Genomic DNA, 26,217 nt, shown 5'->3' with positions numbered 1-26,217 from the left:
AAAAAAAAAAAAAAAAATTATAAGCTAAATGCAAGACTATTAGTTTTCATCAATATATACTTTAATGTTTTATTAAATACATCTAAGACACCTGGTCATGTTGTAAAACAAAACTATAATTTTAAAAATCAATCTTTTAATTATCCCTAAAAGCCCCATGCTAAAGTTAACATATTCAAACACATATTTACTGAAGTAATAGAACTCCCATTATCACACTGCTGGCTTCACCAATAACTCACACATTTAGCTAAACATTATACTGCATTATTTATATTAGGTAATGAGAAACAAACTATTTGCTCTATATAATTTTAATCTCGACTTTACTGCATTTTCCAGAAATTGGATGAATTAAACCCACAATCCAAGGCTTTGGCAAACATGCATTGAACGCTATAAATATTGCACTGACATGCCTGTAATCCCAGCACTTCGAGAGGCCAAGGCAGGTGGATCATGAGGTCAGGAGATCAAGACCATCCTGGTCAACATGGTGAAACCCTGTCTGTACTAAAAATACAAAAACTAGCCAGGCATGGTGGCACGTGCCTGTAATCCTAGCTACTTAGGATGCTGAGGCAGGAGAATCACTTGAGCCAGGGAGTCAGAGGTTGCAGTGAGCCGAGACTGTGACACTGCACTCCAGCCTGACAACACAGCGATATCCCATCTCAAAAAAAAATTAAACAAAACAAATTGCACTGATAAAGATGTGCTGAAATCACTGCTTTGATTCTCCCCGCAAACCTGAGTATGTCAAATTAAGCTGTTTCTCTCAAAGAGCGGAAGAGCAACGGGTGTAATCAATAGCTGAAAAATCCTCAGAAATAAAGAAATTGGGGACTTTAGTGATTGAATAAATCTTTTTAAAAAGTTCCCAATCCTTAGCTTTCAATAAAATTGAAAGAATTATGAGATGGTAGACCATTAAAATACTGATCATAGATAACTATGAACATTTTGCAATATAACTTGAAAGTAAGTTTTTTTTCCTGAGACAGTGTCACTATGTCGTCCAGGCGACAGTGCAGTGGCACAATCTCGGCTCATTGCAAACCCCATCTCCCAGGTTTACGTGATTCTCCTGCCTCAGCCTCCCAGTAGCTGTGATTACAGGCGTGTGCCACCAAGCCTAATTTTTTTGTATTTTTAGTAGAGATGTTGGTCAGGCTGGTATTGAACTCCTGACCTCAAATGGCTCATGCCTCTAATCCCAACACTTTGGGTGGCCACCTCAGCCACCCAAAGTGTTGGGATTAGAGGCATGAGCCATTGAGCCCAGCCAGAAAGAAATTTGAATTAAGTGGTATTAATATAACAAAATTCCTCTGTTCCCTTTTACTATGTGAACAAGATTTCTCAGTAATTATATTAATAAAATTAAAAACGGGCTGGGCGCGATGGCTCACACTTATAATCCCAGCACTTTGGGGGGCCGAGACGGGCAGATCACCTGAGGTCAGGAGTTCAAGATGAGCCTGGCCAACATGGTGAAACCCTGACTCTACTAAAAATACAAATATAGCTGGGTGTGGTGGTGGGCGCCTGTAATTCCAGCTACTCCAGAGGCTGAGGCAGGAGAATTGCTTGCATCCAGGAGGCGGATTCTGCACTCCACTGTGCGCCACTGCACTCCAGCCTGGGTAGCATTGTGAGACTGTCTCAAAAAAAAAGAAAACAAAGAAAAAAGAACTTCGTATAGGCAAGATACTATTATTTAAGCAACCTAGAAATTCTTAATGATCACCAACTTTCCAGTGGGAATATGGCTTTATTTTACAGATAAGATATTCCCTTTGTGAAGAAACATGGGCGTATGTGATTTTAAAATGTAGTTTTTTGTTTTTTTTTTTAAAGTTTGTTGAAGCTTTAAAGAAAAAGAGTAAGGGTTGAAGAGAGGAGGAATTATGCTGTTAGCTAGCTCTGGGAATCCCATGGTCACACAGGAACCGGGATTCCTTGTCAACACGGAGTCTGGTTATCACCCTCAACTGCAGGCAATCATTTTGGTCAGGGAGACGTCTCTCCACACTTGCACCATCCTCACAGACTCAGGCAGGTTTCGATGGTCAAAGCTATAAGAACACTGGCCACGGACCACTACCTGGTACTTACTGTCTAGCACCAAGATACTCAGGTCAAATTCTTTGCCATCCTGAAAGGGCATATTTTTGGATTTCACCTCAGGCTTCCAAGCCCCCTTCTCATGGCTATTCATGACTACACAACAGCCAAAGTACACTTGGAAATGGAAGGTGACGTCTGAGTCCTCATTCGTCCTGGTATAGAAATCCACCTGCAGCTGTGGTTCACTGATGAAAGAAACAACTGTTCCCCTTTTGTCAAGTAGAAACAGCAGACAAAGCACAGCCTGTGTGTGTGACACAGGTGGTGCTGACACTGTCTCCCTCTGGGTGGCTCTTTCAAATTGTGTTGTCTTTTTTTTTTTTGAGCGTGTGAGTTTGCTTGTCCTAACCTAGTGTTTTCTCTTTCTCTCTTGCTCTGATATTTAGGGCAGATGCAGAAAGTGTTAGTTAAAGAAAAATTAGCCAGGTGTGGCAAAAGTCTGTGGTAAAAGCCAGGTGTGGTAAAATATTTACCTGTAAAGTATTTTAAGGCCTTACCTTTTGGAACTTTCTGCGTGTTTTGACATCTGCCCAGTGTCATCCAAACCAAGAAAAGAGAAGATCTGCATGATTATGCTGTCAGGCATTTGAACTAACAAATCAGAATTTCCCTTACATAGCTGACACAGATTCAAAGAATATTCCAATACCTCTTTAACAAAATTATTTAATAAATGGTTAAAATCATAGTGCCAAAAATACATTAACATTTAACAATTTCACTGAAAGGAAGAAAACTGTAGGATGCATAGTTTCAGAAAGCTATTTTAAGTTATTTACAAATAAAGTGTCTAAAAGTCATCTATGTGCTGTACCCACTTTATCCCTTCCTGAACAAAATTTCTGTTATTTGGGCAAATCCTTAAACCATGGTTTAAACCATAATGGTTACAAACCACAAACGCATCCATCCAAGACTGTGAAACCATTTTCATCCAGTCAGTGACAAAACTGCTGAAATGGCAATAGTTGAAGCTGTTGGGTTTTACATAGTGTGAAGTCTGATACATATCCCTACCGAAGGACTAAAACACAGCACAGGTGTGGCTGACTCACAAAGGTGATAACAAACAAGAACTGCTCTTTCCTCGACACCACGGCTCAGAGGCCACAATGTGGCTGACAGCTCCTCTGCTTACAAACATACGTTGACAGTGCTTCAGGGCTCGTACTGATCCAATACTAATTTTCTCCCCTATTTTACACATACTTTTCTACTGTCCAGTGAAAATCATTTGTGATTTGGCTAAACATCAAATACTAGTTTATACCAGAAATGTTAAAATCCACGAGAATTCTGCTCAATTTAAGACAAGATCACTACTTTCTTTAGAATGGCTTCTGTGTGTTTCTACGTCACCCTCTTTATTTTCAGCTTCGTTTCCTGGTAACGAGTAAGTGCTCCCTTCCAGTGACACTTGGAGTCACGTACACGTTTCTGGGATGCCTTCGCTCGTCCATGGAAGCCAGGTGCACGCTGTGACTCACTCTGCCTCTTCCCTGTTCTCAGGACCAGTCCCCGACGTTTCTGCCTTGCAGTTCCTCCCGCTTCCACCACACTCTCGAGCTCGGAAGCGAGCTCCCGGATCATATAGCTGCAAGGCCGGCCGGTCCTGCCAGGATAAGAGGGCACGTTACTCTTCCAAGGACCAGCAACGCAGAAAGCATCAATATCTCCCTGCATTTCTTGTCCTTTTTTTTTTTTTTTGAGATGGAGTTTCGCTCCTGTTGCCCAGGCTGCAGTGCAATGGCATGATCTCGGCTCACTGCAACCTCCGCCTCCTGGATTCAAGCAATTCTCCTGCCTCAGCCTCCCGAGTAGCTGGGATTACAGGCATGCTCCACCATATCTAGCTAATTTTGTATTTTTAGTAGAGACGGGGTTTCTCCATGTTGGTCAGGCTGGTCTTGAGCTCCTGACCTCAGGTGATCCACCCGCCTTGGCCTCCCGAAGTGCTGGGATCACAGGCGTGAGCCACCACGCCCGGCCTCTCCCTGCATTTCTAGAGCTTGCTGATATTAATTGTCCAAAGACAATCAGCCAGGCCAGACGTGGTAGCTCATGCCTCTATAACCCAAGCACTTTGGGAGGCTGAGGTGGGCAGATTACCTGAGGTCAAGAGTTTGAGACCAGCCTGGCCAACATGATGAAACCCCATCTCTACTAAAAATACAAAAATTAGGCCAGGCATGGTGGCTCACACCTGTAATCCCAGCACTTTGGGAGGCCAAGGCAGGCAAATCATGAGGTCAGGAGTTTAAGACCAGCCTGGCCAATGGGGTAAAACCCCGTCTCTACTAAAAAATACAAAAAATTAACTCGGTGTAGTGGTGGGCACCTGTAATCCCAGCTACTCAGGAGGCTGAGGCAGGAGAATTGCTTGAACTTGGGAGGCGGGGGTTGCAGTGAGCTGAGATCGCGCCACTGCATTCTAGCCTGGCATCAGAGCAAGACTGTGTCTCAAAAACAAAACAAAACAAAAACAAAAAAATTAGCCGGGTGTGGTGGTGGGTGCCTGCAATCCCAGCTACTTGGGAGGCTGAGGCAGAAGAATCCCTTGAAACTGGAAGGTGGAGGTTGCAGTGTGCTGAGATTGCGCCACTACACTCCAGCCTAGGCGAAAGAGCAAAACTCCTTATCAAAAAAGAAAAGAAAATCAACCAGGCAGCTAAAAATCAACCCTTTTCACAGTACTATCTCAGAAACCAGGCATTCTAAAGCAATTTAAAAAGCCTCGTAAATGTTGGTTATCTAGGCAAATCTTACTGCTCAAACCAAGAACATGTAATCTGTGGGAACAGTAGTACAATCATGGCATCCCCCTCTGAGTTTGGGAGGTGAAAACTCAAAACATGTCCACCTCAGTCCCTAAGCCTGAAACAAAATGAGATGTGGACCCTCAGAGATGGTTTCAGATCTGCAAACTGAAACAGTTATTAACGTGAGTAATAAGCAATTTCACGGGCTTATCCCTGCCTAGCATCTACCAGCAGGGAAACTGAACTGCCCCTTTTTAGAAAACACCACTCCATCATTTTATTAAACTCCTGGAGGCGAAGTAATAAAAACGACCCATAAAATCCATGAAGGGCAGCTATTCAGAGCCTGAGGACAGCAATAGCCAGGGAAGGCAGCGACTCCTCCCTGATGGGGCCGCCAGCCCTGCCCCAGCACTGAAGGGGCGGAAGGGAGGAAGACGGCTCATTTGCAGAAGCCTGTAGCCTCCCACTCCATGTGCCTCCCGCTCACTGCCTATTCTCCCTGCAGAGCTGCAGCCTTAGCCTCCAATGGCCGCCAGGAGCCCAAGTGTGGGCTGCACGGATGACCATGTGGGTGCATCTCACGTGCTCCTTCTCTGGGATTCACCAGCTCACCTTTACCTCCTCCTGGACTGTGTGTGGAAGCCCCCATCAGGTTACGCCAAGGGGGTGAACTTAATTTCTTTTCCTTGATATGAACCTGACCAATGGGAGGGGTGCAAACAGGCTCAGCAGGCCCCTGGACCTGAATCCTCCTGTGGGGCAGAGACAGGCTGCCTGGAGCCAGCGTGCACAGCTCTTACTTCTCACCAGGGCAGTGCCTGTGTACACAGACGGAGCACGGAGCCTGACCTTGGAAGTACATGACAAATGCCAGGCTCCCAGGAAGACAGCTCCTGCACACAGCGCCTCATTCCCACCAGACTCAACAGAGGAGCGAATGCTCCCCCACCTCAGGTCGGGGGGACATCAGACCATTCACTACTGCGAAAAGGCAACTGAAGACCTGTGAGCAAGTACCCATCAAAAGGACCCATGGCTGTACTTTGTGCCACTAGAGGTCTAGGCAACCCTAGAAAACTGTGGAGTATTCTAGAGGTGATCATTCAAGGGTGAGGACAAGAAGGCTCCGCTCTGGCTTTCAGCCTCTACTTCACTGAGACATTTTAAAAGTGAACATCGTTCATACATATGACAACCTGGAAAGATCTGAAAGGAATTAGGCTGAGTGAAGAAAGCCACTCTTAAAGCTGACATACTATGTATTTCCATTTATCAAGCATTCTTGAAGTGACAAATTCACACAGAACCGACAGTGGCTGCCAGGGTTACAGGGAGGGAGGGAGGTGAGTGGGAACTGCAGCCCTACGCAGCCCTCAGTTCGCTGGGAGGCTGGGGTGGGGCCTGGTGCTGTCAGGGAGATGATGCCATCTGTAGTGCTGCGCTGGGAAAATGCAATCTGAACAAAAATGAGCTTCAAGCTTCTGAAAAAGAAGCTGTTTGCTTGGCTAAGGGGGTAACCACAGTCCTGTGCTCACTGTCTGTGCACAACTAACTTACGGGTGTTTTTGAGCCATGGGATTATTCACTAATGATGAGAATGTTGTTAATAATGTGGAAGACAGCTCCATGAAATATCATTAAAACTTTCCTTCCAAGGGAAAAGGTCGTAATCCTTAATCTTATTCTCAAGCAAATCATATAAATGTGCTACTTTTAAACTAAATAAAATCTTTCTTTTTCCTGCTCAAAAATAATTTGATTCTCTGAGAAAAGATGATGACTAGTCTCCTCTACGATCTTTCAGGAATAACTGCTCTTGTAAAAGCACTACGCTCCCCAAGATGACATAAGGCCAAATGACATGGTCAGCGTGCAACGTGGACCTAAGACAGCCAGCCAGGTGTTTCTTTCTGGGTTTGATAAAAACCTTGTTTGCCAGTCGCTCCTTTCTGGGTGCTGGACTGTCGTCACACCTCTGAGCTCTCCCGGGTCTCTCCACGGCACCCCCTGGGGCCCCGCTGTCCTGGCTCCCCTTCTTCCCTCTGTCCTGGGCAGGTCCTTTCCCCCATCTCTGCTCATCTTCACTCCTTCTGGAAAGCCGGTCAGGCTCGTGGTAAGCTCTGTGCCTCCTGCCATCATCCACATGGGGTCTCTGTGCTTCAAGCTCTTTTTCTTGAGATCTCTCCACATCCCTGTGCTCTTTGTCACTGCCGTTGCGTGACCTATGTTCAACACAAATGATCAGCAACTGCAGTAAATGCCGGTTAGCTGCCCACCCTCCTTTCTAGACCAGAGGCTCCCAGAGGCCAGGGACAGTGTGACGTGCTCAGCACTGCGCTGCTGAGGCTTTACTGCGATGGGCACACAACAGGCATTCATAAAAACCACTGCGAAGAGGAATAAATCGTAGTAAAATTTGCAATTTCACTTGAGTGACAGATAGGCAATAAGATATGCTAAGGTACTTTTTATACATATTTTCTAATTCTCAAAACCCTCCAAAGTAAGTACCTTCTTTTGGCCAGGCATGGTGAGTAATGCCTGCAATCCCAGCACTTTAGGAGGCCAAGGTAGGTGGACTAACTGAGGTCAGGAGTTGGAGACCAGCCTGGCCAACATAGTGAAACCCCGTCTTTACTGAAAATACAAAAATTAGCCAGGTGTGGTGGCATGTGCCTGTAATCCCAGTACTTTGGGAGGCCGAGGCAGGCAGATCATTTGAGGTCAGGAAGTTGAGACCAGCCTGGTCAACGTGGTGAAACCCTGTTTCTACTAAAAATACAAAAATTAGCCAGATGTGGTAGTGGGTGCCTGCAATCCCAGCTACTCGGGAGGCTGAAGCAGGAGAATTGGTTGAACGTGGCAGGTGGAGTTTGCAGTGAGCTGAGATCATGCCACTGTAATCCAGCCTGGGTGACAGAGCGAGACTCAAAAAAATTAAAAATAAAATAAAATAAAATAAATCTTCTTTTATACAGATAAAGTGACTGAGACTAAAGTGGTCGAGCGGCTGTCCTGGGAACCCAGGTGTACATCCATTATGACCGGCAGCCCGAATACTGACAGCTTACTTTCTGCTTCAAGCACAGTCAAATTAACTGACACTTAATAATGGCAAATTAATTATATTTATGCATTTATCAGAATATTAAGTGAATAGTAAATAAATAAATGGCTGTTGAGCTCATTTGGCAGGGCTGGTAGGGATAAGGCTCTGTAACCAAGTATGAATTCATACCAGGCACATGGCAGTAGGCACTGCTGTATCATCAATAGTCATGGTAACACGCGTAACATAATCACAGTGCTTCACAATCATGGATTTGTAATCTCATATAAATTTTACAAACAAAGCAGTAAACCAAAACCCCCAAGAAGAAAAAAAATACCTCATCAACAACTCTGAAAGAAAGGCAGTGAGAAATCACTCCGATTACTGTGACTTTGGGAAGCTGGCAGCCTCATCCCATTAGGCTTCCCAACTAAATTCCATGTCCACCATCCCCTGTGAGCCAAGTGGCCCTGGGCACCAGGAGACCGTGGATGTTGAGATGTGGTGAGTGGGCAGGGGTCCTGGAGGGGAAGATAAGCCCAACCGCATGGGGCCCTGAGGATGGCGGGTACCAGGAGCAGGAGGGACAGGATCCCTCCCTACTGGCATCTGGCTGGTCTCTCTGGCCCACCAGGCAGATGCTGCTGTGTCTGTCCATTTCACAGATGAGCTCCATGTCATAAGGGACATACCTCCACAGAGCTGCATGCCATAAGGGACAAAGGAAAAGAAAAAGGGAGGACCCACAGTGCACAGACAAAGCTGCTGGTCAAGTTCCACAGCTAGAGGTGCCAGCGGGAGCTTCAACCAAAGGATTACAGTACTTAAAATTCTGTTTCTCTATCACAAAAGATCTGCCAGCTCTAAAAGATGGGGTTCTCAAATACACAATTCTGTAGATAAATGGCAGGAGAGATTAAAAAAAGAGCAAAGGGCAAGATATCACAAAACACAGAGAAAAAAAAAAAAAAAAAAAGAAAACACAAAGACTAAAAAGAAAAATCCTGAAGAAATAACATGCAACCGCAGGAATCCAGGAGGCAGCTCTGGAGTAAAAGGAAGAGGACATGGAGGCAACAGCAAAGCAAACAACAGGAAGAAATTCCCTGATCTGAAGACAGACTACAGACGAGAGAGTCCACTAAGTTCCTGGCATGCTGATGGGAAATGAAGGCTGACGTGTACTTGCACACCTTGGAAAGTCTTGGATTCCAAGAATAATGTGAAATAGGCACACTCGTACTGACAAAGCCTACATTGCCATGACTGGGAGCTGACGTGGTCCTAACAACGAAAGCACGCTCACATCTCCTGGGGCTCCTCCAGCGAGCCTTCCGCGGGCCTGACTTTTATGACTGCGCCGGGGGTACTGGATTCCTGCTTGCCAACTCCAGGATCAATCTCCTCTCCTCTTTCTTTTGGACTCTCTGTGGTTGGTTCCTCTCCCTTTTCTGGTTTCTTAAGAAGCTGAGAAATTATAATGTTAGTAAAATATCACCTCAAGAGCACATTCTAAAAGAAGCTGTTAAATAATTACAAATAGATCCCAATAATGAAGCCAAATGTTTGCACAGCAAAATAATGAAAGCTAAATGTCCAAAAATGAGGTTTTTGGTCGAACACCTGGTGGAACATTCAGTGAATGAAATATTTTGTAGTCACGAAAAATAATGTAAGATAGTTAATATGATGAAAAGATGTTCACATGATGAAAAACAGGCTAAAAACCAGAAAATGCACCACAATCCCACTTCAATTTATGTTCAAACACACATACAACACTGTCTAAAGGGCTCTGCAGCACTCTGTTAACAGTGATTCTTAATTTTTTTTTTTGAGATGGAGTCTCACTCTGTCACCCAGGCTGGAGTGCAGTGGCACGATCTCAACTCACTGCAACCTCCGCCTCCTGGGTTCAAGCGATTCTCCTGCTTCAGCCTCAGCCTCCTGAGTAGCAAGGACTACAGGTGCATGCCAGCACACCTGGCTAATTTTTGTAGTTTTAGTAGAGATGGGGTTTCCCCATGTTGGCCAGGCTGGTCTCGAACTCCTGACCTCAGGTGACCCACCTGCCTCAGCCTCCCACAGTGCTGGGATTGCAGGTGTGGGCCGCTGTGCCACGACAATAGTGATTGTTGCTAGATGGCAGAACTTACATGACTTTAGTTCCTTTCATCTACAGGGTCTAGTTTTTCTAAAATAGACAAGTATTACTTTTGTGGTAAGGAAAAAAAAAGTTTTTTAAAGGTTTCTTCCTATTGATGATTTTTAGAATATTTTATAGTTTTCAAAACATTGATTATTCTCTTTCTTGAAACAGAATTGATGAGCAAGTCGCTATGACATATTTCATCTGCCCTGTCTCCCCCTGGGCCTTTCTCCCTGCTCTCTGAATAAGTTTTGAAACTAAAGCACTTCAGCTAACTTGGGAAAAGAAAGAGAGAAAAAAAAAAAAAGAAGTGGAAGCATCACATAGAATATTTGTAGAACAGAAATGGAAGGTGAACTAAGAATTGTGTTCTCATTCATAAAGTAGACATACTTTAAACTGCAGCATAGCAAGACCATACACAGACGCATTCAATTACATGCATTCACTAGGGAACAAAACGCATCATGAAAACTGCTTCTCATCAAGCATGGGTCCTGTGTCAGCTGTGAACATCCTCTTATTCTGCCTATGTGGAATATGGGAACTTAAATATTTCCTTTCCAGTAACTGTTCATCCTTTTTTTTTTATTTTGAGAGGGAGTCTCGCTCTGTCACCAGATTGGAGTGCAGTGGCGCGATCTTGGCTCACTGCAATCTCTGCCCCCAGGGTTCAAGCCATTCTCCTGCCTCAGCCTCCCAAGTAGCTGGGATTATAGGCACGCACCACCACACCTAGCTAATTTTTGTATTTTTAGTAGAGATGGGGTTTCACCATGTTGGCCAGGATGGTCTCGATCTCTTGACCTCATGATCTGCCTGCCTCGGCCTCCCAAAGTGCTGGGATTACAGGTGTGAGCCACCATGCCCAGCCCTATCCATCTTTTAAAACAATTGCGGCATTAATATGTTTGTAATACATGCAAGCCATCGGGAAGTGCAACAATCTCCATCTACCTACTCAACAAATGTTCTGTGTGCCTAGGGACTGTTCTTACAACATTTCTGATACTGCACATCTTTTTCAATACCACCTCTCCGACACCAGCTGCATGCTCCACATTCAACTCAACTCTGAGACCATTGACCTGGAGTTAGCACCAGACCCCACAAGTCAAGGGCTCAGTCCCACAAGACTGCCCCTCCTTTCAGATGACAGTTCCAAGTCCCAGTGTGTCACCGGTACTTGTGACCAACCAGCAGTAAATTCAGGAGTTCCCAATGGCCTCTCCTTAGATTTGCTAAGTTGCTGGAATGGCTCACAGGACTCAGAAAGGCACTGCACTCTTGACTACCGGCTTATCATAAAGGGTACAACCTAGAACAGCCAAACGGCATGCACAAGGTGGGTATGGGGTATGGTGGGGTGGTCCTTGGAGCTTCCATGCGTAACCCACCCAGTATCTTGCTGTGCTCACCAACCCGGAAGCCTCATCTTTAGGCATTTTTAAGGTTTCATGACACGGGTATGATTAAGTCATCGACCACTGGTGATTACCTCTCTCTAGGCCTTCTGTCCTCTTGGAAGCTAGGTTGGGACTTTGAAAGTCCCAACCCTCTAGTCCTGCATTGGTCTTTCTGGCAACTAGTCCCCATTCTGAAGCTGCCAGTCCTCTCACTGGCATATAAGATACTCATATTACTGCAGATTCCCGGGGTTTGAGGAGCCGTGTGCAGCAAGCAAGGTCTAAGACGCTGTGCTAGGCACTAGGGAAATGGCTGTGAATGGGACAGACATGCCCCTGCCTTGAAGGAGCTCATGCCTGATTATCCACCTGAGGCAATGGTGGTCAAGGGGGAATGCTGTAAACAGTGGCAAAAGTAGGAGAAAAGAAACAAAGGAACAAGATAATCTCGGGTAGTATCAAAGGCTACGAACACATACAAAGGGAGAGTAAAGCAGCAGAGACACAGGGAGACGGGAAGAGAAGGTTCCACTGCAGAGTCAAGATCTAAGACCAGATGCTGAGGAGCAGCCATGGGCAAATCTGGGGAAGTCCCCGCGGAGAAAAACGTGCAGAGGCCTGAGGTGGAATCTGCTGGTGCATTCAGGAGAAAATAGCAGGCCAGGGCTGCTGGAGACGAGCTGGGGAGCAGGGCAGTTCTGCCGTGCCCCGTGAGGCTTCTGGAGGCCAACCGGAGTGCATGGGCAGCTGGGCTCCCTCCCAGCTCTTGCCTGTGTGGCCACACATAAGCTTACTGCTTACCATCCTCAGAGGAACATTAAACAGCTGAGCTGTTCTGTGTGCTGTATTTTTCTTTATTAAGAATAGCCATGAGGGCTGGGTGTGGTGGCCCGCGCCTCTCTAGTCCCAGTAGCAGGACGATCACTTGAGCCCAAGAGTTCATGACCAGCCTGGGCAACACAGTGAGACCCCCATCTTTACAAACTTTTTTTAAAAATTAGCTATTCAGCTGTGGTGGTGTATCCCTGGAAAGAGAGACTGAGGCAGGAGGATTACTTGAGCCTGGGAGATAGAGGCTGTAGTGTGCTGTGATTCTGCACCACTATGCTCCAGCCTGGGTGACACATAGAGACCCTGTCTCAACCTGTCCCCAAAAAACCAAATAAACAAAAAAAAATAGCAGAGAAGCCAGGAGGCATCTGTCTTTTAATCTTTATGCTCTTGATATAACCTAAAAGGAAAGTTGGAAAGTTGAAAAACAAAAAAAGGGACAGTGTCAGCAGCAACCCGACATGTGCCAGCGTGGGGCTCCTGTGGGGGTGTCCTCAGTGCACACCCAGGAGGACAGGCGCCCAACAACAGCCTGAGGACTCCCAGGGCTCAGGACGCGCTGTGGAAACCACTGCTGACATAGAAAGAAAGGGTTTGTAACAACACAGTATTACGTGAATTCAAAATGTTCTCAAAATTCTAAAGAGCTAAGATATGTAAAAAGGATAATTACTGTAACAGAACTATTGGAAAAACGGAATAAAATGTTTCCTCAGAATTACCTTAATCCTTACTTCTCTCTCTGCAGTTTTCTTCTGTTTATCTGTCTCCCTTTTTTTGCATCTTTCTTCTTCTCTTCTTCTTCTTTTCTCCTCTTCCCGCAAGCGTTTCTTTTCTAACTCTCTCCTCCTCCGTTCTTCTCGCTTCTCTTCCCGAATTCTCTAAAGACATGGAAGAATGTGTGTACGGACTGTCTGGATGAGAATGTCAGCAGCAGGGAGGGTATCCATCAGGTAAAGGCCAGACCTACCTGCTTTTCTAATTTTCTATTTTTAATATATTCCAAAAGAGGTGTGGTTCTTCTAGCTAAAACACAAAAATTGTAATGTAGCATTTAACTCCTAAAGAACGATTTACTTTAAATACTTGTTTTCAATTTAATCTTTAAAATAAATAGGGTAACAATATAATTACTTTTTAAATTTAACATGACCACACACTGTGTCCAGGGGAGAGTTTTTATTCCATTACTATCAAGTCAAGTAATTTGAAACTATCAACAATTTTATACGTAGTAGATATCTAATTCCTGATTCTTAAGGGAGGCTTAAAATACTACACAGGTGATATTTCTGTAGATACCTTAAGTTATTAACATGTATTTACTTTGATACATCACATATTCTGAGAATTTTTTCGTTTTCTGTTCTCCAAGTGATGGCTTTAAGAAACATGGATTCTCGTAATGTCTTACAATACATACTCCATAAAATCATAATGATAAGACACAACTCTGGACTGCAGTTTAGAAAAGGACTCCACATGGTGCTGTTGAGTTCTGAAAAGATGCCAACTACTAGGGAACTGCTCAGATATGACCTGGATGTGAGTGCCCAGGCAAGCTGGAGGCCCCATAGGCACTGCTTCAGAGGGACTCCCGCTGAGGGGGTCGGGCCCCATGTCCTGCCAACATGAGGACACAGGTGAGAAGGGGGAAGATGGTCTGGATTTATTCTGCAGGTCTCAGATTAAACAGGGTTGGGAAGAATCCCTGGATGCACCTGCAAACTGACACAACATCTCTGGAATTCTGAGGAACAGGTGTGAATCAGGAATCCTAGCAGAAACTCTGGCCAGGGATCCCTCACTTAGAACTGAGGACCCCTGACACCTTGACATCATGGATCAAATGGCACCTGTCCCAGGAGCCCTGCCCCAGGCATGGTGGCTGTAGGGAAGAGCTGATGCGGCTGCAAATGCCACATTTCATGGCAAGCACAGTGGCCACAGAGAACCCACTCCCCCCAGGGGTCCCTGGGCAGACCACGAACTCTGGCTCAGGGTGAGTAGAGCTCATTGGCTCAGGTAAAATGATCAGCTCTCTGTAATGGGCAAATTCTCTCAAATCAACCAGGGGTCTGCTCTGCTCTGTGAAGGCCTGGACTTGTCAGCCAGAAGCAGGGCGAGACCACCGAGAAGCACGGGGAGGCTGACCCCAGACTCTACCTGCCTGCCTTCCTCTTCCTACAAAATGCCTGCCCTATCACCCACAGGGATCACAGGAAAAGTACATGAGACCTGAGTAAGAAAGTGTTTTACACATCATAAATGTTATTTATCAGACAAAATATGCACGACCATGCAACAGAACACAAGTAAACAGAAGTCTCAGAGCTGAACCCAGGCAGTCTGCTCTAAAGGCCTACGCACCAGACTAACTCAACAACTCCAGAGCCCTTGCCAGTGTTTATTCATATTCCATTTAACATTCGCTTCTTAGATCTGTTCAGAAGAATCCAATGGAGGCCAAAACCTAAGAAAAAGATAATTTGCCACGAATTGCCTGATTAAGGTTAAATTTTTAATATGCAGAAACAGCAATCACAGAAACAAAGAAGGCTTTACAGCCAAGTCCTAGAACGAATTAATTGCTCCCATGAGGGACGGTGGATTCCAAGCCACATTCATTCATTCAGTCAACATTTGTGCTGCACTGGCTGTGCAGCAGATTCTGGGTGATGCCACCCTGATCCTCCCGCAGCCCCTGCAGGAGTAGTGAGTCTGATCTAGAAAGGTATGTCTCAAAACAGCCCTAAACGATCGATCCAATACAAGGAGACATTTAAAACAAAGTGAGAAGGAAATGCGAGGTCTGTAATTAACATCTAATTTGCTTTTTCTAGCTCTTCTTAAATTTATCAAGTTCTAAAGTGAAATCTCGACTTTGCTCCCAATACTGTCCTACCTCCATCAACCCTTGGGCGTAATGGTGCCACAATCCGCCCATCTGCTCAAGCCAAACCTTGGAGTCTTAATTTTTCCTGTTCCTAACCTGCCACATCCAATCCATCTGTTAGTCCTGTCCAGTCCATCTCCGAAACACATGCTCATCTTTTGGCATCCACAATCTATTCTGTGTGGCACCAACAGAGTAATGGGGACAATAATCAGACCATGCCACTCCCCCAGTGGTATCCAGTTGCCCTGGAATGAATCTAAACCTCTTGCGCAGCACTCCCACCCTCCAACCAAGCTGCCCTCACCCATGCGCGCCAGCCCCACAAGCCTGCACTCTGTACCTGAAGTGAAAAGCGCCAGCCCCCGGCCATGCCCTTGGCATGCCCTTCCTCACTGCTCAGCACAGCCAGTCTCAGCTCGTCTCCCGACCTCTTTCCCTCCTGTAGCCAGTCCCAGCTCCAGCTCCACCACCACCTCAGAGGGAGTCTCCTGATCTTCCCCTCCCATATGCCATTTGGTCACATCGGTGGCACTGATTACAACCTGAAGTGCCCCGGCTGGGCTACTCCCACTCCTGCTTCCAACCTGTTGTGTTCGATGGCAGGCAGAGGCCTTGTACGACCTGTTTATCACTCAGCCCTATGACGAGGCCCAGAGTCAGTGCCCAGGCAGCATGCAGCCTCAGCACATCTTGTTTAGTGATCAAAAGCTTTATTATGGCCGGGCACGGCAGCTCACACCTGTAATCCCAGCACTTTGGGAGGCCAAGGTGGGCGGATCACCTGAGGCCAGGAGTTCAAGACCAGCCTGGCCAACATGGTGAAACCCTCTCTAAATTAGCCAGGCATGATGGCAGGTGCCCTGTAATCCCAGCTTGTGGGCATTGGGTGGAAGGCTGGATTTAAACCCGATTGTGCTCTGGCTGGGCTTATCCACGAGTTGGCTTGGCTTTGCGTGGCTCAGGGAGCCTGGCATTTGTTTGGAACAGCAGCAAGACGACCTCACCATGAGCAAAACATCTCCTGAGGCATTGAACTGTGACCACTGACTTCAACTTTGTGACACAATACTCCTTCCCTGAAGCTGTCAGGCACATGCACATACCATTCATGTGTCTTCTCCATTGCTCATTAGGGAACATTAGAACTTAAAATGATTATAACTAAGAAAAATCAGGTGCTCTCCATCAAACAATGCTCAGAAACATTTTCCCATGTGGCCATCTTGCCATCTTTTTGTCAAAACTGCTAAGTACTCTACATTTCTGTTGAGCCTGTAACAAGTTTCAACTTGTTATCACAATCAAGAAAAAGAAGGAAAACGTATATTCTCTATGAGTGAATCTCTCAATAAAGAAAAGAGAAGAAATGAGCAAAACAGACCAATGAGCTCTCTTGTCTTCGCCTCCATCTCCCCCAGCAGAATCTCAGGGTTGGTGCTGGTCTTCTCTTCCTCCACACAGTAGGTTTCTAAAAACTTCTTATATTCTGGATCTATACATTAAAAAGACAGAAAGAAAAAAAGTACAATCTTTCCCAACTACAGGAGAATTAATTGGCTCAGTGTTCTTACTTTGGCAGCTTCATAATGCAGCACTTGGAAAGGGCTCACCGTCTTCGATGCTTCCAGTCTTGGCATCTTTTTTTTTCAGCTTCTTTTTGGCTATCTTCTGGAATGGAGCAAACTCTACCACTGCAGGATATTCTAGGCCTTTAACAGGAAACATATTTCAGAAGCCATTTTGAAATTCTACATTCATTTTGGAAAATAATGACCTAGCTTACTTAAACAGTAAGTGTAGGCTGCGTGCGGTGGCTGATGCCTGTAATCCCAGCACTTTGGGAGGCCAAGGCAGGCGAATCATGAGGTCAGGAGTTTGAGACCAGCTTGGCCAACATGGTGAAACCCCATCTCTACTAAAAATACAAAAAATTAGCTGGGTAGTGGCGGGCGCCTGTATGAGGCAGGAGAATCACTTGAGCCTGGGAGGTGGAGGTTGCAGCCAGCTGAGATCACACCACTGCACTCCAGCCCTGGCAATAGAGCAAGACTCCGTCTCAAAAAAAAGAGTAAGTATAACGATGACAATGTATTGTTACTATTTAAAGTATAATTCATCCTTCCAGTAAGAGATAAAAAAGTAAAAGATAAAAAACCCTGCAATTTAATTACATTTCCAAGTACCTGCAACCTTAGCATGGCAAACTCCAGACTTAAACAAGGATGAACTCCCGGTAGGAAGAACAATTATTTATTCCACAAAACAATTCATCATGTTGTGGTGTTGGTTACACAACTGGATTCGTTCAAAATTCATCAAATTGTTCACCTTAAAAGTGTGACTTTTACCCTATGTAACTTATACCTCAATAAACCTGACCTCCTTAGCTCCATCCCAAATAATTTATTGTTGGAATACCTCTAAGTAATTTGATTTCTTAGTTCCATTTTACATTTTATTTTAAAAAGTGAATTCAATTATCAATCTGTTACATAAGTTCAAGAAAATTACTTTGCTTAGAAGACACAATAGCTAAAAAAAGAGGGCTTCAAAGGATTTATAATATATTACAGGAGAAATTTGCTTCTGATAAAAGTAGAGAATGGAAATCATCTCTACTGACTTTGTTGCTATATGGGGCAAAAACAAATACACAAAGAGAAATGTTCACTAAGAGAAACTGCTATCTCCTGAATCATCAACAGAACACAGCTACGTTGGTACTAAACCTACTGAGTCATCCTTTTTAGACTTGTCAGTAATGGTCAGGTGACTGAATTATAACACCTTTATCTGGGAGATCATTTTTGTGCCAACCTGCATATCCAGAATAAAGTCAAGAATCTGGGAACTGCAGAGCACTGGACCTGCAGGGATGATGTCCAACCTACTGTTCCACCCACAAGGCCTAGCACACAGTGGATACTCAATTAGTGGCAGATGACATGCTCCACTGAGTGTGGTAGTGCCACACAGACAGACACATCCACCAATGCAATAAAACAGAGAGCCTGGAAATAAACCTTTGTATATTTGGTCAACTGATTTTTGAAAAGGCTACCCAGACCATTCAATGGGGAAAATAAAGTCTTTTTATTTTTATTTTTCGGAAAAGGAGTCTCACTCTGTTGCCCAGGCTGGAGTGCAATGGCACAATTTTGGCTCACTGCAACCTCAGCTTCCTGGGTTCAGGCAATTTACCTCAGCTTCCTAAGTAGCTGGGATTACAGGCACCCGCCTCTACACTCGGCTAATTTTTGTATTTTTAGTAGATAGGGTCTCACCATGCTGGCCAGACTGGTCTTGAACTCCTGACCTCAGGTGATCTGCCTGCCTTGGCCTCACAAAGTGCTGGGATTACAGGCGTGAACCACCGTGCCTGGCCAAAGAAAGTCTTAAGCTGGGAAAACGATATCCACAGCCAGAAGAATGAAATTGTATACCTAACACCATATACGAAAAGTAACTCAAAACGGATCAAACCTAAATATAAGACATGAAACCATAAAACACATAGAAAAAAGTACAGGGGAAAAGCTCCATGGCAATGAATCTGGCAATGAGTTACTGCATATGACACCAAAAGCACAGGCTTAGGCCGGAGGCCATAAAAACAAGGCAGGGCTACGGCTCACACCTGTAACCCAGCACTTTGGGAGATCAAGGTGGGAGGATTGCTTGAGCCCAGGAGTTTGATACCAGCCTGGGCAACATAGCAAGACCCTATCTCTACTTGAAAAACAAACGACATTGCTTACACCCATTACTGGAGATAGTAAAAAAGAAAACGAACAAACGACAATGACAAGTAGTACTGGCAACTAAGAGAACTGACTGGGCTCCTTGCTCACTACTGGTGGGAACGTAAAATGCTGCAGTCAGCATGATCTCAGCTCACTGCAACCTCTTCCTCCCGGGTTCAAGTGTTTCTCGTGCTTCAGCCTGTGGTAGCTCAGATTACAGGCATGCACCATGATGCCCGGCTAATTTTTGTATTTTTAGTAGAGATGGGGTTTCTCCATGTTGCCCAGGCTGGTCTTGAACCCCTGCCCTCAGGTGATCTGCCCACCTTGCCCTCCCAAAGTGCTGGGATTACAGGAGTGAGCCATTATATCCGGCCATGTTACATATATTTTACCACTATTTTTTGAAAATAAAAAAAGGAAGCTGAATAAAGTATGAAAAAAAGAGCAATGAACACGAAGGTCAGATAGTTCAGTTCAGGCATCACATTTGCTTCTAGTCACAGGAACCTAATTTAGCTATTACTTGGTTACTCTGCAACAATCTTTCTAGTCTTCACCCCTAAGGGGAGAAATTTCACCCCTAAGGGGAGAAAAAGAAAACACTCATCAGTGTCAGGAACAGGTGGAGAGGGAAGAGGGTGGCTGGGGAGGGGAGGGCAGAAAACAACTTGCTGTGAAAGGCACACAGACTTGACAGCCAGGGTTAGGGTCACGGTTAGGATTAGGGTTCCCAACAGCAGACAGCCTGACAGGAGAAGAAGGGAAAAGATCAAAGCAGAACGCTAGAAGTACTGGGAAGGGAACTACTGAAAGTAGAGGTGAAGACCACTGTCCCTGCAGGCAAAGCTGTGGAACAGCGGTCAGTGACTCCCCGATGACATTCTCATAAACGGTACAGTCATGAAGGGTGCTGTTTAGGAAGACAGAAGTCAGTGTACATTTTAGAAAATTCCTATCAAACAGGTCATTTACTTTTAGAACCTAAAAAGATAAAAGTTCTCTCAAGCAGAAAACTCACTCATTAAAACCTTCATTCTCTGATGATAATACATAAATAGGCTGTCACTATTACACAGAATTCCAAGAATTCTTTTGATTTAAATAAAATTAAATAATTTTAATTTTTAATATCCGCACATATAGTAATATAATGAAATTTCTCTTATTTTAGTCAAATAACTTTTTAATTAAAATGCACAAATGGGCCAGATGCTGTAGCTACATGCCTGTAATCCCAGCACTGTGGGAGGATCACTTGAAGCCCGGAGTTCAAGACCACTGTGTTAGATGGGCAACACAGTGAGACCCCCTTCCAGTCTCTACAATTTTTTTTTTTTTTAATCAGCCAATCATGGTGGCGGACGCCTGTGGTCCCAGCTACCTGGGAGGCTGGAGAATCACTTGAGCCAGAGTGTGAAGCTGCAGTGAGCCGTGATTGTGGCCACTGCACTCTACCCTGGGAAAAAGAGCAAAACCCTGTCTCAAAAAATGAAAAAGAAAAAAAAAAAAGCAGAAAAATTCTAGTAATACTTCATCAGTATACCTATAGATTATAATAGATTTTGAAAAACCAATGATCTAACCTTTGCTGTCAAGGAAGATATATCCATCAAAACGATCTCTAAAAAGAAGGATGTCATCAGGATTCCTAAAATTAATGTACGCTCTTGAATAGAGATGAGGATAAAGACTGAAATAAGAAACAACCGTGAAAATGGTTAGTGAAAAATACAAGACTCCATTAAATTAGTCTCTTTTTCCTTTTCTGGACACAACAAACTACTTTAGATAAAACTTTAGTGCCAAAGAGTCACCTCAGTTAATTGTAATAATTGGATATTCTTTAGAAAAAACAAACGCAAATGTTAACTGAAACTGCTTCAATAAGAGGGAGAACTCAAGTCCCTCCTCCACTGCCCAGAACCGGTCTTCCGAGGCTGAAATCCTAAGGCAAGGCCAGGGCCCACTCCCAGAGGAACCCGCGGCGCCGAGAGACTCTCCTGACTTGGGGACACTGTCTGGTATTTATTTATTCATTCATTTAACATTTTTTTTGAGACAGACTCTCGCTCTGTCTCCCAGGCTGGTGTGCTGCGGCGCGATTTCGGTCACTGTAACCTCCGACTCCGAGGTTCAAGCGATGCTCCGGCCTCAGCCTCCCGCGTCGCTAGGACTACAGGCGCCCGCCGCCATGCTCATCTAATTTTTGTATTTTTAGTAGAGACGGGGTTTCATCACGTTGGCCGGGATGGTCTCGATCGCCTGACCTCGGGGTGCGCCCGCCTCGGCCTCTCCAAGTGCGGGGACTACAGGCGTGAGCCACGCGCGCGGCGCTGCGGGTATTTAAAGCCGCGTCCGAGCAGGGAGGCGCCGCGCGGGCGAAGCCGGTCCCCTCCACGGCGCGCGTTCCCACGAGCGTTGGCGCCTGAAATCTCCCGCACTTTTCTGTAAACCGCGTCTGTGTTTGCTTGGTGGTCACACGTTTCTTTGGACGAACTGACACTTTTTACTAAAATGTAATTATTCAAAAAGCTCCCACGAGTCCCATAAAACCAAAATCAGGGTGAGGAACGCATGGCAGCGACACCGCGCGCCGCGCTCCGGCTCCGCCCTCCCCACCCCTAACCGCCGCCTCCCCGTCTAGACTCGCGCGCGTGTCCGCGGGGCGGGCCTCACCTCAGGTCGGCGGCGAAGAACTCGAAGTAGTCGTGCGCGGGCAGCGGGTGCAGCTGCTCCTCCAGCTGCTCTTTGGTGAGCCCCGGGGGCAGGCGGCGGATGACCACCTGCGGGAAGCGGGCGGCCGTTCCCACAGCGGCAGGATCCGGACTCGGCGCTTCCGACCTCCCCCTCCGCGCAGGACCGTCCTCTCCTCGCGACGTTTGCGAGCCCCGCCTCCACGCACGCCCGTCCCCTCCTCGCGAGGTTTGCGCGCCCCGCCCAAGTCCCCACCTTGCTCAGGGCCGTCCTCTTCTCCTCGCGAGGTTTGCGCGCCCCGCCTCTCCCGTTCCCGTCCCCTCCCTCTCCGCGCAGGGCCGTCCTCTCCTCGCGTGGTTTGCGCGCCCCGCCCCCGTCCCCGTCCCCGTCCCCGTCCCCACCTTGCTCAGGGCCGTCCTCTTCTCCTCGCGAGGTTTGCCCGCACCGCCCCCACAGCCGGAGGACGACGTTGGCGGCGTCTCCGGCTCTCGCTGCGGCGAATCGCGGTGGAACTGCACCTCTACGGCCGATAGCTTCTCTCTCCCGCTCGCGCCTCGCGCGGCAACGGCCGCCCTCGGGCCTCCGGCCCCCTCCTTTTCCGAGCGCATCCCGCACCCGCCGTCGAGCCGCAGCCGCCGTCGAGCCGCAGCCGCCAGACCCCCGGCAAAACCTCGCGAGAGCTCGGCCGCCCCCGCTCCGCCCCGCCCCTTCCCGGGCCGCGACGCTCGGGGCCACCCACCAAGGGGTCTGGGCGCTGCGGGACGGGTTGGGGTCTGGGTCAGGACCTCGGCAGCGAGCGGCCCCTCACGGAGCGGTGGCGGCAGCTTGGGGCGGCCTCTAGGCCGGGCGCTGCCCCAGGACCCCGCGCTCCTGCAGTGGTGGGAGGAGATCGCGGACGGGCGGACCTCCCTGCGGCACCGGTTTTAGCCCCCACCTCCAGGACCTCCAGGCCGGGGCGCCCTCAGGGCCGGGTTCGCATTTGCACGTGTTTTTTATAAACACACGGGCAGCAGCACTTTGATTAGAGTAACTTATACGGAAGTTATTTTAAAAAGACTTTCCCATTGTCTCAATGTGGGCTGTATTTTTCATCTGCAGCACGCTTTAACCCGAGAATCTCAAGCACACACAGGAAACTAGAAAAAAATTCTGAGGCTTGAACAGATCGGGAGAACAAGGGCGTCACTGGCAGAAAAGCGGAGGCGAGTCCGAGCCCCAGGATGCGGCCGCTCCTTACCGGAGAGCCGCCCGCCCCGAGACGTGGCTTCCTAGGAGCAGTTCACACGCAGCTCTGCGGCAGCGACCAGCGGAGCCAGGGGGGCTGTCTTCATAGTTCACCGTCTACAGGGATCTTAGCAAAAACACGCCCATGGTAAGGGTGCCTACACCAGGCTTTTGTCACAACTCAGTGACTGGGAAGACTAGGTAGGCTGATCAAAAGCTCTGACGTTGTGTGTGATTAAAAGTAGGAAAATGTGGTCGCCAGATAAAATGTTTTAACATACAGTGGGGCGGGAGGGGGGGAAGATGGGGATAAAAAATGTGGAAACCATTTATTTTAAAATTTTGACTGTTCCTGTAGTCTAAATATATTCTGATTATCTTTAGAAACTGCTCTCAATCTATTTGTATGTCTTCCCTCTAGTTTTAAAATATTAAACCATCATCTAACTCACTATTTTACCTCTAGTCATGTTACCAGGTTGGGATAATAAAAAGGACAGTGAACTTCACATTTGCTATCTATAACAGATTCTTATTGAAGCAGTCTTGCACCAAGAGGATTTCTTACTCAGCCAAATCACCAAATGAAAAAAGGGCTGGTCCCACCTCTCACCAGGCACAACCATGTACAGTGACTTAGGGTATTTCTTGTGTTCATGTTTTGCCCTCACCATTCATTGCAAAGCCCTGTCCCCTGCCTAGTGCCTCTGCACACCTCTCTGAGGCCAGGTTGGCCTCAGCCAGCGTGAGGGACCCTTCATTTGACCTTCTCCAGAACCTTGAGCATCTCCACTTTTCACTGCACTGTATACCTAAATGCTGGATGCGTATATTTTGTAAACTTAGCAAGCAAAATGCCCAAATGTTTTTTCTCCCGAAGTCAACTTTTTAACCCCCTTCTGATTCTCTACTTCCTGTTATTGCAAAGTTCTGAAAAATGATTTAAAAAAAAAATGACAGGATTTTAGAATTCAGTTGTCTTGACGAATCTTTAAATGAAATCTTATATGAATTTTAACGTACAGCGAATGAAATACACTTGTAAAATACCTTATGTTACATGACAAATTATATCACAAAGAAAATCTAGCTTCCTACACATTAGCCAGCTTGTTGAAATGCTGTTTTGATACGTGCACAGAACTTTACAGCCAATAAAGCAGGAATAAACAATCTCCAAACGTCAGAATGAAGATGGTATGTAATTTTACTTTTGCTTAACTGAACACTTCCATCTGTGAATGTGGCCCTGGCTACATTTTACTTGGTAGCCCCTATCTCATTGGTAGATGACAGTGACTTGAAGAAGCTAGTGACCAGAAGCTGGTGACTTCCAAGTGTTTCCTTTAAGGATGATAACACGGCCACTGTGGTTAGCAAGAAGGACACCTTTTTAAGAAACTGTCATGAGATACTAGAGAATTGGGTAGTAACAGGAACAATACTTGGCAGTATGATGGCACATTCTTGTTACTCTGAGGCCTAAACACTGTTGTTAACACTGCTGCTGATTAGAATTACAGCTTAGTCAAGTGTCTGAACCTTTTCCCTTTTATGTCTTAAAGCACTGTTAACAGAGTAATGGCTCACCTAGAAATCCAAAAAATCCTAACAGGTAATCAATGAGAAAATGAAATTTTTTTTTTTTTTTTTTTTGTTGCTCTGGCAGGCTAAATATAAAAATTCAGCACTTTATTAATAGACTAATTTCATTTTAGTTATTTTAAACATAAGTCAGTCACTTGATTTTCTGGCCCCAGCTCAAGACAGGGGAGGCATACATAATAATGCCTGACAGAAAAGCCATTTAAAAATGAAAACATGAAAATGCATTAGTTTGAGTCTAATTTAGCATGGGGTAACTTATGGTCTCTAAGTGTATTGCTGCGTTAACTTCCAGTGCAATACTTGACTTTCACCATGGTAAGTGGAGACAAGATGGGGTCTGAATGCTGGTCTTCAACACACAACGTTGCTAGACCCTCATCTGTGTGAAGGGAACAAAGCCCTCCTCAAAAGATTTACTCAAGTTAACACCTGGGGATGCTCAAGAAATGAATGCTATTATTGTTCTGCTTCAGAAGGTAGAAATACAGGGAATACACTTTAGATAGGTTAAGACAAAAAGTTTTATGTTTAAGGCAGCACTTCAGTTGCCTGAAAATTCACTTCTGTATAATGCCTAATTTGTTAATGATGCTGTGAATAGATGTTTTGTAAAACTATACTTTTTTTTTTTATGAAAAAGGGTAATGTGTCCTCTGACGTTAGGACTAGGAGAGTTTGAAAAAAGGACTTTAAACAAATGAAGCATATAATCCTGTCTCTACTATAATGATGAAAAGAATGGGGGTGTTCTCTGCTTACACAGTTATCGCCTAGGAGTTATAACAAAATTCTTTTGCTAATCACAGTGAATAGGTTTAAAAAAAAGTTTAAAGATTACAGATTTGGTCAAATTGTCTTGTATCACCTTTTTAAAATACAAATTTTTAACATATCTTTTCAGGCCGGGTGCTATGGCTGACGCCTATAATCCCAGCACTTTGGGAGGCTGAGGCGGGTGCATCACTTGAGGTCAGTAGTTTGAGATCAGCCTGGCCAACGTTTAGTACAGATGGGTGTGGTGGCATGAGCCATCTCTACTAAAATTAGAGATGGCTAATTTTATAGCCATCTATACTAAAAATTAGCTGCGTGTGGTGGCATGAGCCTGTAGTCCCAGCTACTCGGGAGGCTGAGACAGGAGAATTGCTTCAGCCCAGGAGGTGGAGATTGCAGTGAGCCAATATCATGCCACTGCACTCCAGCCAGGGCAACACAGTGAGACTCTGTCTCAAAAAACAAAACAAATTTTAACATATCTTTTCACAAAATCAATCACCAGTCAAATGTGTAAAACTATGTAAGAAATTTTCCTTCTTGGCTCCAATAAATGGGGCATTTCCATCTGTTCTGTCATGGCTGATTTCAGATGTTCCTACAAAACAGGTAATCTAGCTATGACATATTTTAAATCTCATTAGTGATAGACACCTACTTATTTCACAGATTCAGTTTTCAATCTTACGTGAGAAAATTGCAGATGATGTTGAAACAATAAAAACAGGCCAAGAGAGCCTATCACATTTACCAACAGGTAAAGGATATGTCACCAAATTAGTATCTGAGAAAATAGGTAAAATTCAAATTCTTTATCTTATACACACCAGGAGGTAGAAGTTATAAATAATAGTGAATCACATTTATTTTATAGAACACAATTATAATTTAGCACCAATAGCTGTTCAATTCTTTGGGCTTTTTAAAGCATCACAAAATGTA

General features: G+C 45.5%; 2 protein-coding genes and 1 long non-coding RNA gene across 10 annotated transcripts; 1 reads left to right on the top strand and 2 right to left on the bottom strand.

Moving 5' to 3' along the window:
- Nucleotides 1-1,519: 1,519 nt before the first annotated feature.
- LOC108296304 (galectin-10-like) lies at nucleotides 1,520-3,139 on the bottom strand. Its single transcript, XM_037735001.1, has 2 exons — nucleotides 3,026-3,139; nucleotides 1,520-2,479 (listed from the first exon to the last, which is right to left on the bottom strand). The coding sequence occupies exons 1-2, from the start codon at nucleotides 3,137-3,139 to the stop codon at nucleotides 1,991-1,993; spliced, it is 603 nt and encodes a 200-aa protein (XP_037590929.1). The 3' UTR covers nucleotides 1,520-1,990.
- On the bottom strand, nucleotides 2,781-22,586 carry UPF3A (UPF3A regulator of nonsense mediated mRNA decay). Of its 8 annotated transcripts, none has more exons than XM_017518763.1 (10): nucleotides 22,071-22,346; nucleotides 21,652-21,758; nucleotides 20,559-20,665; nucleotides 16,840-16,938; nucleotides 16,611-16,721; nucleotides 13,301-13,356; nucleotides 13,053-13,211; nucleotides 9,251-9,411; nucleotides 6,820-7,114; nucleotides 2,781-3,742 (listed from the first exon to the last, which is right to left on the bottom strand). In XM_017518763.1, exons 1-10 carry the CDS (start codon nucleotides 22,275-22,277, stop codon nucleotides 3,614-3,616), a joined length of 1,431 nt encoding a protein of 476 aa, XP_017374252.1. In that variant the 5' UTR covers nucleotides 22,278-22,346; the 3' UTR covers nucleotides 2,781-3,613. The 8 variants fall into 8 exon arrangements, 5 of the variants coding, with proteins under 5 accessions (XP_017374252.1, XP_037590936.1, XP_037590933.1 ...); XM_037735008.1 differs by lacking the exon at nucleotides 22,071-22,346 and adding an exon at nucleotides 21,925-21,979; XR_005198384.1 differs by lacking the exon at nucleotides 9,251-9,411 and having other exon boundaries at nucleotides 22,071-22,584.
- LOC108296313 lies at nucleotides 21,588-24,552 on the top strand. Its single transcript, XR_001821809.2, has 2 exons — nucleotides 21,588-21,726; nucleotides 22,768-24,552. It is a non-coding gene; the product is annotated as an uncharacterized LOC108296313 (long non-coding RNA).
- The last annotated feature ends 1,665 nt before the right edge of the window (nucleotides 24,553-26,217 follow it).

This window comes from Cebus imitator, unplaced genomic scaffold, assembly GCF_001604975.1.
Source record: "Cebus imitator isolate Cc_AM_T3 unplaced genomic scaffold, Cebus_imitator-1.0 Scaffold703, whole genome shotgun sequence".
In the NCBI taxonomy this organism is placed as follows: domain Eukaryota; kingdom Metazoa; phylum Chordata; class Mammalia; order Primates; family Cebidae; genus Cebus; species Cebus imitator.
The sequence above is the reverse complement of the archived record's forward strand: the minus strand, read 5'-3'. Positions and strand labels throughout refer to the sequence as shown.